The following is a 12,608-nucleotide window of genomic DNA, read 5'->3' as shown; positions in this document are numbered from 1 at the left end:
CTGAGCCTGGCACACAGTTAATGCTCAACAAACATGAACTGTCATTGGCAGTCATCATTTTGTGCCAAGTGCTGTAATGAGTTTGGAGGACTCAGCAGTGAACAAAACAGGCCTGTCACAGAGCCATCATGTGGCTTATAGTCCAAAAGGGGAAAGAGACAGAAATGAAGAAAACAAGCTAATGGCTAAAACAATTACCGACTGTGGTGAGTTCTGTGAAGGATGGTGAAAGCCAACAACACGGGGGGGGGGGCGGTGGGGGGGGACCATCCTTAGATACAGAGCAGGGAAGGGCCATGCAGGATTGTTGTAAGGATTAAATAAATACTATTTGTAAACAATTGCACTCAAATGGGCTGTAATTGGAAAAGAATGTCTCTTGAGAAGGAGGAGGAGAAAAAATGGGTGTGAGGCTAAGGCATCTCTGATGGGGTTTGGGCTTCTCTTTGTTTCTGAAATGCTGCCTCCCAGGTCCCTTCTCCCTACATGTAAAGGGCCCAGGCTCTGTCTCTGCCCTTTGAAAGAGGAATTTATGGTCACTTGAGGTTCCTGCGTCCTATAATCACAGGCAATTCTCCTTGTAGAACATCTCATGCTGACTGTGAAAATATCTAATTATACAGTTGCCTTAGATCATCCTTGGATGGGCAGGGTCTGGATCCCTGGGTTCTTTCTCCAGATTTCAAAAAGCAGGAACAGACCTCGGGCTGGCCCTGCCCCTGCACGCTGAGAGCAGCTTGCTGTGGGAAGATTGGCACTCGGTGGAGTGTGCTTCAGGTGCTTAAAATAGATCAACTGTATCATTAGACTATTGCAAAGCAGTCCTTTCATTGGCCCTGCTGGTGCTGGCGAGGACAAGAGATAACAGCCCATGGAGAAAGACCTGTGCTTTGCACAAAATTAAGCAGATGCGAGGAAAAAGCTTTTGAAATGATACATGCAGTAGAGAGTGGAATTCTGCCAAAAGAGGGGGTGGGCCTGTGGCACGAGCACACAGCAGTAACCACAGCACAGGGGGCAATAGGACAGCAAAATGGAGCCTGTCTGGACCTTCTGTCTGGATGGTGGTGCCCTCAGAAAAGAGGCTACGACTTCTGGGTTGCAGGGCACAACCCAGTAGCATTGTGTGAAATCGTCAAAGGATCATCCATACTCTCTTGGGGACACAAAACCAGAGTGTGGGGCTAACTCCCTACTGCTCCTTCAGGGCCCTCTCCCCAGCGTGTTTCAAGTCCTCCCACGGTTCCTAGGCATGCTCCGCCCTGAATGCACCGCTCAGATACAGCCTAATCAGGGTTCTGCAGAGCAGTGCTACGACCGCCTCCTGCCCCTGCAGCCTGGAATCACACTGTCCAGCAGCCCACATGGCTCTGATGCCTCCAACTGAACCTGAGAGCAACTCAGTTCTCCCGCAACCATTTACTCCAATGGCTGGTGCCGTAGACATTGGGAAGTGATGGCAGTTGAGGAAGGAAGAGTTCAGGTCATGTTTGGGAGGTAGGAATGACCAGATGTGGGCACACACTGAACACAGGAGAGTGAAGGAAAGGGAAATGCAGATGAGGGCTACTTTCTGACTACTAACTTATGTTCCTGGGTAGATGGAGGGTCTAGCAATCAACTGGGACCACAGAGTAGAAGAAGGTTTTTTTCTTTTAAAAAGAATAAGTTTATTAAATTTTAGTTTGAATTTGAAGTGCCTTGGAATATCCAGGTGGGCAACTTAGCAAATGGTCATAAAAATGAAACTAAGAGAGATCTTCATAAAGAAAAAGAGAGTGGGTTTTTAAAATTAATGAATTGATTCATCAAGTATCTTTTGAGCACTGACAATGTACTAGGCACTGTGCTTTGCCTTCTATGAATGATTTGCTATGCTGATTTCTTCCAGAGAAATGAAGAAAAATCTGCTCTCAAGTGAAGAAATTATGTTAGCATTATCCAATTTCTCACCTTTCTTTCTCACGCAGGAGACCCCCATCATAACAGAGGAGAGGTCTTGAGTAGCCATTTAGGGTCAATGTGTGACCTTTCAGTAATTATCCCTTAGCTGGGTGGGTGTATAAACTGACCTTACTGATACAGAGCTCATGCTGTTGACTAGATGTCCTCCACTGGAGCAGGCATGTCCCGTATGTCACAACAATCTCTGCAACAGTCCAGCCTCCCAGGGTACCTTCCTTTGGCTGGAAAAGGTACCCAGAGCTGGGACCAGTTATCCAGAACTGCTTTCCTTTGGTCTATGTCCCACCCCCTACTAACAGATTCCCCTGGAAGTGAGACTGACCTCTAGGAGATGGGGGTAGGACTTTGTTTGCCCAACCGTATCCAACAGGATATGATCTCACCCTCTGGGAATGGGTCAGCTGGGGAAATAAGGACACGAAGCAGGATTTTGCTCACTTCAAGAGCACTTTATGGCATGGCATTGTTAATCAATTGCTAACTCCAGACAGGACTGTCTCCTATGATGAACAGATACGCTGCGGTTTCCTCAGATCTGTGTTTGATGTTATATGGATCATCTACTAGACTAGGGTTAAAAAATTCAAATGCCCATATATAAAATAAATAGATAAAATAGATAAGGATTTACTGTATAGCACAGGGAACCATACTCAATACCTTATAATAACTTATAATGGAAAAAAAATAGAAAAAAAATATACACGAATCACTTTGCTGTATACCTGAAACTAACACAATATTGTAAATCAATTATACTTCAATTAAAAATAAATTCAGGGCTTCCCTGGTGGCACAGTGGTTGAGAGTCTGCCTGCTAATGCAGGGGACATGGGTTCGAGCCCTGGTCTGGGAAGATCCCACGTACCGTGGAGCAACTAAGCCCGTGTGCCACAACTACTGAGCCTGCGCGTCTGGAGCCTGTGCTCTGCAACAAGAGAGGCCGCGATAGTGAGAGGCCCGCACACCGCGATGTAGAGTGGCCCCCGCTTGCCGCAACTGGAGAAAGCCCTCGCACAGGAACGAAGACCCAACACAGCCAAAAATAAATAAATAAAAATTTAAAAATAAATAAATAAATAAATAAATTCAAATGCCTACAGTGGCAAGGTAACAGAAAAATTTTAAGCTGTCCTTGTGCAATGTAATAGGAAGTGGTGGCAACTGTGGCTCTCTAGAGACCAGTACATGCCCCCCTGAACACAGGCAATTCTACTTACTGTTGTCTGTCATGTAGGAACATAGATGCAAGGTCTTTCAACTTTTTAAAGAGAAGCTAGAAATCCCAATTTTGATTTCTGAGTGTTTGCAAATAATTCAAACTCACTGAAAAGCCGGTGTAGGGCAAATAAAACACGTCTCATCACGCTGGCCACCAGCTAGCCCAGTTTGCCGGACCTGTATGATCCACGAAAGCAAGGACCATGCCTGGTATATTTACTGCTGTGTCTCCAGCAACATGCTTGGCACGGAGCTGGTGGTCAGTAAATATTTGTTGAGTGAACAAATGAACAATCCAATTCTTATTATCCATGTTGGACGTTCCCAGGAAGTAGGTAGATTGAAAAACACTACCACGACTGTAAATTCCATTTCACTGTTGAAATGCTACAGTTGTGCATAATGACCAGAATAGGGGTAAGGTGGGGAGTGCGTTTTCTGCAGACAGACTGACTGTGGAACCCTGAGTCAGCACGGTCCTCTTTTCTGGGCACCTCCTACGTGTGAACCCTCCCCTTCAAGTTCTCAGGGGCAGGCTCCATCTCTGCTGGTCAGAGCTGGTAAAATGAGGGTTTAAACATCAAGACTAGGTAGATAACCAACTATCAGCATCCTACACTAGCCCTGGGGAGTGGCCGGTATTCAGGAAAACTGATCCACAGGGAAATATTCTCCTTGAGGAGTCATTTACTTAACAAACACTATGTTACGGATTTAATTGTGTCCCCTCAAATTCGTATAGAGATGTCCTATGCCCTAGTACTCCAGAATGTGACCTTATTTGGATATGTGGTCTTTACAGAGGTAATCAAGTTAAAATGATGTCATTAGGGTGGGCCCTCATCCAATAAGACTGGTGTCCTTATCAAAAGGGGAAATCTGGACACAGAGATATGCATAGACAGAAAGCGAGTGTGAAGAGACAACAGAGGGAAGATGGCCACCCACAACCAAGGAGAGGGGCCTGGAGCAGATCCTTTCCTCATGGCCCTCAGAAGGAACCAACCCTGCTGACACTTTGATTTTGGACTTTCAGCTCCAGAACTGTGAGAGAATACGTTTCTGTGATTTAAGCCACCCAGTTTGTAGTACTTTTGTGTTACGGCAGCTCTAGCAAACTAACACACACCATTTTTATTCATTTTATAAACATTTGCTATATGCCAGGCACCATTTTAAGCAATTATTTATTCTTTATAACAACTTAGTGAGAGAGGCACCATTACTACACCCCCTGTGATTATCATTCGAGATGAGGATCAGAGGTACAGAGAAGGTAAGTGACTTGCCCAAGCACATACAGCAAGGCAAGGGCAGGGCTGGAAGGTGAACCCAGCTGTGCCCTTTAAAAACAACTTAACTGGCGAAACACTCAACAAGTAAGAGGTACTCACACACTTCTGGTTGTTTTCTGTTCTTTACAATGGTATCTGGCTAATGCCGGGTATTAGCCAGTTGTTGATATTCACGACACCAGATGTTATCTCAGCCAGATAAAGCTTTTGCCAGATAGGAGTGTTGGCGTTCAGAACTGATATCACTTCCTTCGTGCAATGCAAGTACTCTTGAAATCACATTGTGATTTGCAGAGATGTGTTATACTCATTTTGGACTGTTTTAACATTGTTCCTTATATTATTCCTCTAACCATCCCTTAGCCTTAAGTGGTCATTTGTCAACAAGTGCTCCATTCATTTGGGAAGCACTGTTTAAAAAAAATCTCTATTCTTATGAAGTATACAATCATCTCTATTTCATCTGTTCTGCAAATTTAGAATTTCTTTAGAGGGTATCTTCCTGTGTTTGTGTTTACAATGGATCCTTTCCTCTAGGAATTCTTAGAGTTCCTGACCTGGGCAATGACATTAGCAGAGGAAGGTCATCGTGCTCCTTGTGCTGGTGTCTTCAATGCTGAAACCCCTTGCCTCCCCAGATCCACTCTGCTCTCTCTCTACCCTGGGAGGCTGACCATGGTGGGCCCATCAAGCCAGAGCCTTCCTTGCCCTCTGGCTCCCGGTTGGATCGGGTACCATAGGAAATCCAAGGGAGGAAGGAGAGAGAGGTCAGGATATTTATTCCCCTGGTTCCTTCCTTGGGGTGTTGCCATGAGCTGGCTGCCTTCTGGGAGCCAGAGGCCTACAGCTCCTGCCAGGCAGTCCCTCCCCTACAGCTTACTGGGTCTCTGGCTTCTTTTTTTTCCTTTTTAGGTCTGGGGGCAGGTGTGGTAAGAGTGGTAATGGGTCGCTGTTACTAGCCTCCCAGTCTTGGGCCATCCTGGCTTCTCCTTGTTTGTTTCTCTACACCCTTCTCACACACTTGCAAAGACTCCTTCTGTTTAACTCCCCTCAAATTGCACATCTGTTCCCTGCCAGGACCCTAAGACAGACTCTTCTCTTTCACCCTATAACTCGATCAGGTGCAAGGCCATGCAGACTTTATTTTCTAAAGCATCTTTCCCCTTATTTCTATTCTTACAGCCACCCAAATCCTGGCCATCAGACCTTTTCTGAACTAGGCTAATTGTCTCTCATCTAGGATCTAACTTCCTGCCTTGCCCTTTTAGACTCATGCCATGTACAATACCAGGTTAATCATCTTCCTGAAGGCTTCCTGAAAGCCATGGCTCTCTTACGTACAGAACCCAGCGCTGGCCACAATACCAGCAAAACAGGCTAATTTTCAACTAGAGGGTTTGGCTCTTATGACACCATCATTTCAGAACTTTGCTCTGCTCAATGGCCAACTCAACTTCAGATTCAACTTAATTCCCTGAGACCCACCACCACTGAGTTTCTCATGTTATTTCACTTAATCCTCACAACAACCCGATTGGCACTACTGCCAACATTTTATAATGATAAAAATTCAGGATGAGACATGATCTATCCCGTCCAATATTATAGAGAGACTACATGACAGATCTTAAATTTGAACTCAGGAATCCATACCCCAAAGCTTGGGCTTTTACTGCCCCAGTGTGCTGTCTGCTTATCCCATGACATCTTTGTGAGGGTTATATGACCCCTTAATGCTCTCTTCAACAAAACAAAGTCTACTCCAAAAAAGTAGCTTGTTGGCATGCCAAGACACGATAACAACCAAGGAAGGGGCCATCAGAAGAAGCCAATGAAATGAGGGAGAATGGCTCTTGGTACCACTGTACATGGTATGCAGGACGCTCTCCAACCTCAAGATGAGCCAGCGCTGGCTCTGTGCCTAGGAAAGCCACAGCCTTCAGGAGCTCTGGGAGTTCCAACCCAAGCAAAGCACAGCATTTTACGACACACAGAATTGACTCTGGTGCTCAGGGCCTCTGACGCTCTGGGGTCAACTCAGTCTCCCCTGGCTTTGATTCCCAGGTCCTGGGAACTCCTGGGGCCAACAGGGAATGGGAGACACTGACAGGGAATAACCGAAGACTTACTGTTGCCTAAGAAAATGCACATTAGGTGGTGAGGCCCTCATGGCTCTGGGGATTATGTGAGAGCAAGGGGTCTGGGGTCAGCTCTTTGCTTGCTCTGTAGGTTCAGGAAAATGAGACCCAGGGGTGAGTGTGTGATGACACAGACAAGGCTCTGAAGGAACAGGGCCAAGGTGCACAGAAGAGAACATCATCGGGGACTGTTAGCTGGACTGGGGCTGGGAGGGTAAGGAGGGGCCGTCCTGGGTGAACAGGGGTGGTGGGCAGAGGGGCTGGTGCTGGTGGCAGGGAACTTTCCAGGAGGGAATGGAAGGAGGCAAACATGACAGGAACATGGGAGAATGTAGAGGCACATGTGGATGAGGTTGGGCTGTGAGCAAGGCTGGGCCACAGGGGACCCTCCAGGCCTTGCTGAGGGGTTTCCTCTCACATCTTAAGAGCAATGGGATCTGCGTTTTAAGCAGAGTGTGATGCAGAGGGTGGATGGGGAGGCTGAAGTGGGCTGGAGTAGGTGAAGGGAGACCAGTTAGGAGGCTGCCTCAGCAGGTTGGGAGTCAAATAACAGATCCCTGGAATTAGGTTGGGTATGCAGGAGGAAGGAAAGGTTGGACAGTAGACCCACCCCACAGAAGCCAAGGTAGAAATGATGACTCTGCTTTCCCTGAAGCCCTTGGCCCAGGGGAGGTACCATCTCAGTACTAGCCCTGGGTGTCCTGCTCATGCCTTTGGTGTCTTGTTCTCTCTGCAAGGAGCCCTCCTCCCCTTTTCCTTACTGGCTCAGAGGGCTGCAGCCTACCTGTTGCATTCTGCCAGGTCTGGACCACCATCCCACTCTACATCTCCAAAATTACCCATTTCTCTCACAGCCCTGCTTTGTGGTGTGCTAAAGCTCAGCTAGAATTCAGAAGAAAGAATTCTGATGAAACTAAAATGTACTCTGAGGAGTCGCTGACTGGGCACTCCCCTGTTTTTGCCACCTGAGACGTGTTTCTTATTAATAAAAAAAAATTTAGAGGGGCTTCCCTGGTGGTGCAGTGGTTAAGAATCCGCCTGCCAATGCAAGGGACACAGGTTCGAGCCCTGGTCCAGGAATATCCCACATGCCACGGAGCGACTAAGCCCATGTGCCACAACTACTGAGCCTGTGCTCTAGAGCCCGCGAGCCACAACTACTGAAGCCCACGAGCCACAACTACTGAAAGCCCGCACACCTAGAGCCCATGCTCTGCAACAAGAGAAGCCACTGCAATGAGAAGCCAGTGCCCCGCAACGAGAAGTGGCCCCCGCTCGCTGCAACTAGAGAGAGCCCGCACACAGCAGCAAAGACCCAGCGCAGCCAAAAATAATAAATAAATAAATTAATTAATTAATTAAAAAATTTACATATATTTACAAAGCAACCCCTCACAATCCTGTTTAATCCTCAAGATCACACGTCCACATTCCTTTCAATTTATGACAAAGATGTGACATCCGAGAGGTTGAGTGACCTGCTTGCTAATTTCATAAAGTCAACAATGACAAGAACCACAATGACTACTGCAGTGACAATGACAGCCTGGCCACCATCGCTGACATGATGCCAGCTACGTGCCGGTTACCACTCTCTGAACTTTACACAACACATGAACAATTATCTCCATTCCACTCTGAGGTAGGTCCCATCGTTCCCATTTTGCAGATGAGACAACCATGCTGAGGACCACACAGTTAATAAGTGAAAATAGGAGAACTAGAACCTGGGCCCACCTGATTGCAGGGCCCACCTGATTGCAGGGCCCGAGCTATATCAACTCTTATGAGCTGTAAGACTGTAGCCGAGGCCCCTCTTCTCCAGATGAAGGGATTAGCAATGTAATAAGAAGCGCACGCTTTGCCCCCACCTCAATGGTGGCATCTGAACTGTTGGTTAGACATGGCGCACACTGTCAAAAATGTTATGCATCCAAGTGCGTTTCAAAATCCAACAATTAGCTGCATGACTTGAAGAAGTTATTGAACATTAGCTAAAAGGTTTCACCTGTAAAACTGGAGCAATAATGCCCATCTCACAGGTTGCATGTGAGAGTTTGGGTAGATGGTGCAGGTGAAATGCATAGCCCAGTGGCTGGTAAAGAGTGAGGACTCAATAAGTGGAAGTGAAAGAAAAACTGAGTAACAGTTTCTCTTAGGTTCAATTTCAGGCATGAGGATTGAGTTAAGAATTTCACATCCTAAAGGGGAGAGCATTTTTGCTTACATCAGGTCACCCCAAGGACCTCATGCCAATACTCTGTCCCTGTGACCTTATGACCTTGTCACTCCTTCACTCCTGCAATGTCTGATTTCTACCCTCTCCTTTTGCAGACTCCCAGGGTGGGGAGGAACCTCAATGATGATGAAGCCCAGCCTCTAAGCCTGAGCGTGAGTTTCTCCAGTGTGCCCCCAGGCAGCCCTTTAGAGAAGCACTTCCTCTTCGGGAACCTCAGGGGTCCCCAAGGCTGTCCAAGTCACTCTGTTTATTTTCCACTACTCCCAGAAAATAAACACACTCTTCCCACTTAGAAAAAGTATATGAGACTGGAATGGCATTTTTGTTAGTCCTCTTCTTCTGCAGTATTCAATTCTATTGGTTGTTATTTGAAATTTTTAAAAAAGTAAAATCTGTTTCCTTCTTTTAGGAATACTCAGTGTTGCTAATGGGATGAGAGTTCCTTATGATTCCAAAGAGAGAAAAGGGCAGGGTCTGTTGCTTGTTACCTTATTTCTTAGTTCCTTGAAAAATAAATGAGCCATCTATCTCTTCTGTCGTTTAGTGAGAAAGGACTCCCATAAAAACATTTTTTCCCCTAGAGACAGTGAGAAGCGACAGGCAGTTCACATCCTTACTTGTCTGAGAGCTCACAGATGCAAATATGTGGCCCATTAGGTGATCAGTTCTACCTAATTTTGCTCTTTTCCTGAGCCTGGTGTGAAGCCGCGGCCCTGTTCCAGATTGTCAAAATCAAGAGGCAAAATTCTTGGGCTGCAAGAGGCAGAGGAAGTCCAGCTACTCTCGCTTGCTTAGCATAACTATGTAATACACAAAGGAAGACAGCAGAGAGATGAGTCATACAAATACATAGTAAACAAATATATTTCATTTCCATCTCCCTGGCTTTCGCTTTGTTTTCCCCCCTTCCATGCCAACAGCCTTGAAATGGAGGGAGGGTGAGGAAACTGGGTTTGGTCTGGGCACAGCCTCAGAAGGTACTGATTTGTATGGCCGTGTTTCTCAGCTCTAGCTGTTTTAGAAGAAACTTGCAGATTCTTAGATTAGAAGGACCTCTAATTCAACCCTTCTCATTTCACAGATGAGCAATTTGGGATCCAGAGAGGAGATGGCAAAGTCATAGACCCAGGGAAGTCAATGTTTCTAGGGGTTCTCTGGTTTAACAACCCCACCTGCTGCTAAATAACCCAGACAAGCAAAGCTGGTCGGGAGGCAGGAGGGGGGACTTGAACCCCGACCTCCCTCCGGGTGGCACCCACGCCACCCGCCCCAGCAGGTGCCCATGGTCAAAGGGACTATATTGAAGAGAAAGGGATTGGGCCTCGTATTTCTTACTGCATTTCTCAGCAGCTGAGGCTCAGCCCCGCAGCAAAATGTCTGGTGCTGGCTCCGCAAAGCAGTTGCTGCTTCTGGGATGTTAGAGACCTTGGCCAAAGGGCTTGTCTCTTTTCTCTCATTCTCATGATGGCTAAAGAGCCTGCAGGTGTGTGAAAAAATCAGCCCTGTGCCCCTGGGGCTGCCTGCACACAAGAGCAGGATATTTCACAATCTCCAGACCCAAAGGTGGTTTCCTGATGATTTGTTTATCAAACTGCTCGTTCCTATCCCACGGCCTGCCCACATCCACCCACCCACCCACCAGCCCGAGGCCAGCCTCCCGGCTCCTCCCAGCTCCAGGACAAGCAGGGCCTTCCTTGGCTTTCCAGCTGTGAGCCCAGAGGTCTCCTCAGAGCCCCCCCCCCAGTCAGACAATGGCCACACTACTGCTTCCGAGGCCTTCCCAGGCATTGCTAGAAGGAGACAAGCAGGCTTCCCCACAGAGACAAGTGGCGCTGCCAATAAAACATGAGCACATCATCGTGAAAAGCCGGAGCCATATCCCTGTGCCCAGGAGGGAGCACAGAAAGGACCAAGGAGGAGTCTGGGGGCCATGTGTCCCCCCGTGCCAGGCTTCCTTCCTCCTTCCAGGCAGCCCCAGCGCCGGCTCCTGCACCTCCCGCCCCCACCCTGTTCCCATGGCAAAGAAGAGGAGGACCCACTTACTGCTCGTGTTCATGGTGATGCCTTTGCACTGGGTCTTTCAATACGGAGACTCCAGATGCTTTTTAGATCTTGCGATCTTCCGACCTCACTCATCACCTGGGGGTGAAAAGGGCAGTCCAGTGTCAGCTCTGTATCCTCAGGTGCTCTCTCTCTTTCTGCTGTACCCCTCTCAGTCTGGGCTGTAGCCCCTGGCCTTGAAGGCGAAGGGGCTAATGGGCGCAGGTGAGAGCAGGAAGGAGGAGGAGGCAGAGAGGACGCGGGCGCCGGGTCCGCCCGCTCCTGGGACCGGACTGCCGGCCGAAGCAAGGCTGGCAGCTCCTGCTCGCGCGCACCCCGACTACTGCAGCCCAGCGGCTCGGGAGCCCAAAGGGGGTGTGGACCACAGGGAGGCAGGGCGGGGGCAGCGCGCGGGGCGCCGGGCTCCGCTGGGCAGGGCGTCCCCACCCGGGCGCCGCGAGCAGCGACCCGCCCCAGGACCCACCTCTCGGCCAGCGTCGGGAGCCAGAGGCCCCTGCCCGGGCCCCTGCGACCGGTTCATGAATCCTGGTCCTCGTCTGGGGTCTCGAATTCCAAGGCGAGCAAAGCGAAATAGGAGAGCTCGACATCCATGATGCGGGCTCTCGGGGTGGCTGCGCAGGGGGCGCGGCCGCTCGCTGCTGCCACCTGCTGGACGCGTCGGCGCGTGTCCAGGCCCCGCCCCGCCTGGGCTTCTCCCTGGGTCCTGGGCTGTGAAGGGGGTCGGATGGGACCCTGTGTCCTGCGGCCAAAAAGGGGGTACTTGAGCGCTGTTTCCCTCCCTTGATTCTGGGGTGTAAGGGCTAGACCATGATAGGAAAATAGACCCTTCATCGGGAAGGGCTGTGAAGAAAGGATTGGCTTTGCAGGAAGACAGTGTTCACTTCCACCTCTGCTTCTCACCAGCTGGGTGTAGTCTGGTCTTGAGCAGGTGACTGCTGTCTCTGCCTCTTCGTCCCCAAGTGTAGAAGGTGGCGACTGGACACGTGGATAAGAGATTAGGGGTTCCTCCAGTCTGCTACCTTCTGTCCCTACCTCCCCCTTCATACCCCTTATCGCTGACTCATTTGTTACAATGTTTTTAATCATCCCTCTTCTCCATGAGAATATTAGCTCCATCAAAGTATGGGTCTTGTCATTTGGGATCACTGCCAGGCCCTCAATACCTAGAAGAGCACCTGGCACATAGTGGGTATCAATAAATATTTGTTGACAAAATGCCCCAGGTCTCTCCTGGATCTAATATCATGCAGCCCTCAAGGGTAGAAGCTCTAGGAACCCCCGCCTTGAAACACCTCCCTGTCTGAGGCAAACAGCAGGTGTGTACCCTCATGACTCAACCTCACTGCTTCACCCAGTTTTGTATGGCCAAAAGTTTTCTTTTTCCTGGAATCAGTTTTTGTAGGTGTGTATTAAAGAGACCTAAATTCTGATTCTCTTGGTCATGGTGAATTCAGTGAGGTGAGATTTTTTACATTCCCCTGACTACTTGCCCTGTCACCTTCTGAACCTAGTTCGTGGTCACAGAACCATGATTTCGGAGTGTAGAAGAACAAGACTGAAAGGACACATAATCCCTGTGTATAGCATGTCTCTGGTTAGAGCACGGGTAGAATAAAAAAGCTGTGAACACTCACACCCCCAATTTGTAGACAACGAAACAGTGGGTCAGAGAGGCTGAGCCACCTGCCC

At 48.6% G+C, this 12,608-nt stretch overlaps 1 protein-coding gene across 2 annotated transcripts in view; it reads right to left on the bottom strand.

Annotated features, from left to right (window-relative positions):
* The window catches only part of ABLIM3 (actin binding LIM protein family member 3), a 154,259-nt gene extending 142,718 nt beyond the window's left edge, over positions 1-11,541 (bottom strand). For both annotated transcript variants that reach the window (XR_009007071.1, XM_007188691.2), the window contains exons 1-2: positions 11,383-11,541; positions 10,902-10,997 (exon numbers count right to left, since the gene is read on the bottom strand). Coding sequence is in view for 1 of the 2 variants with exons in the window: in XM_007188691.2 (XP_007188753.1) it covers positions 10,902-10,914 (13 nt within the window). In the remaining variant the exon portion in view is untranslated. The remainder of the gene's footprint in view (positions 1-10,901; positions 10,998-11,382) is intronic.
* Between the last annotated feature and the right edge of the window lie 1,067 nt (positions 11,542-12,608).

The sequence above is a fragment of the Balaenoptera acutorostrata genome, chromosome 2 (assembly GCF_949987535.1).
Source record: "Balaenoptera acutorostrata chromosome 2, mBalAcu1.1, whole genome shotgun sequence".
NCBI lineage: Eukaryota > Metazoa > Chordata > Mammalia > Artiodactyla > Balaenopteridae > Balaenoptera > Balaenoptera acutorostrata.
Note: the sequence above shows the minus strand (reverse complement) of the source record. Positions and strands in the feature narration are given on the sequence as shown.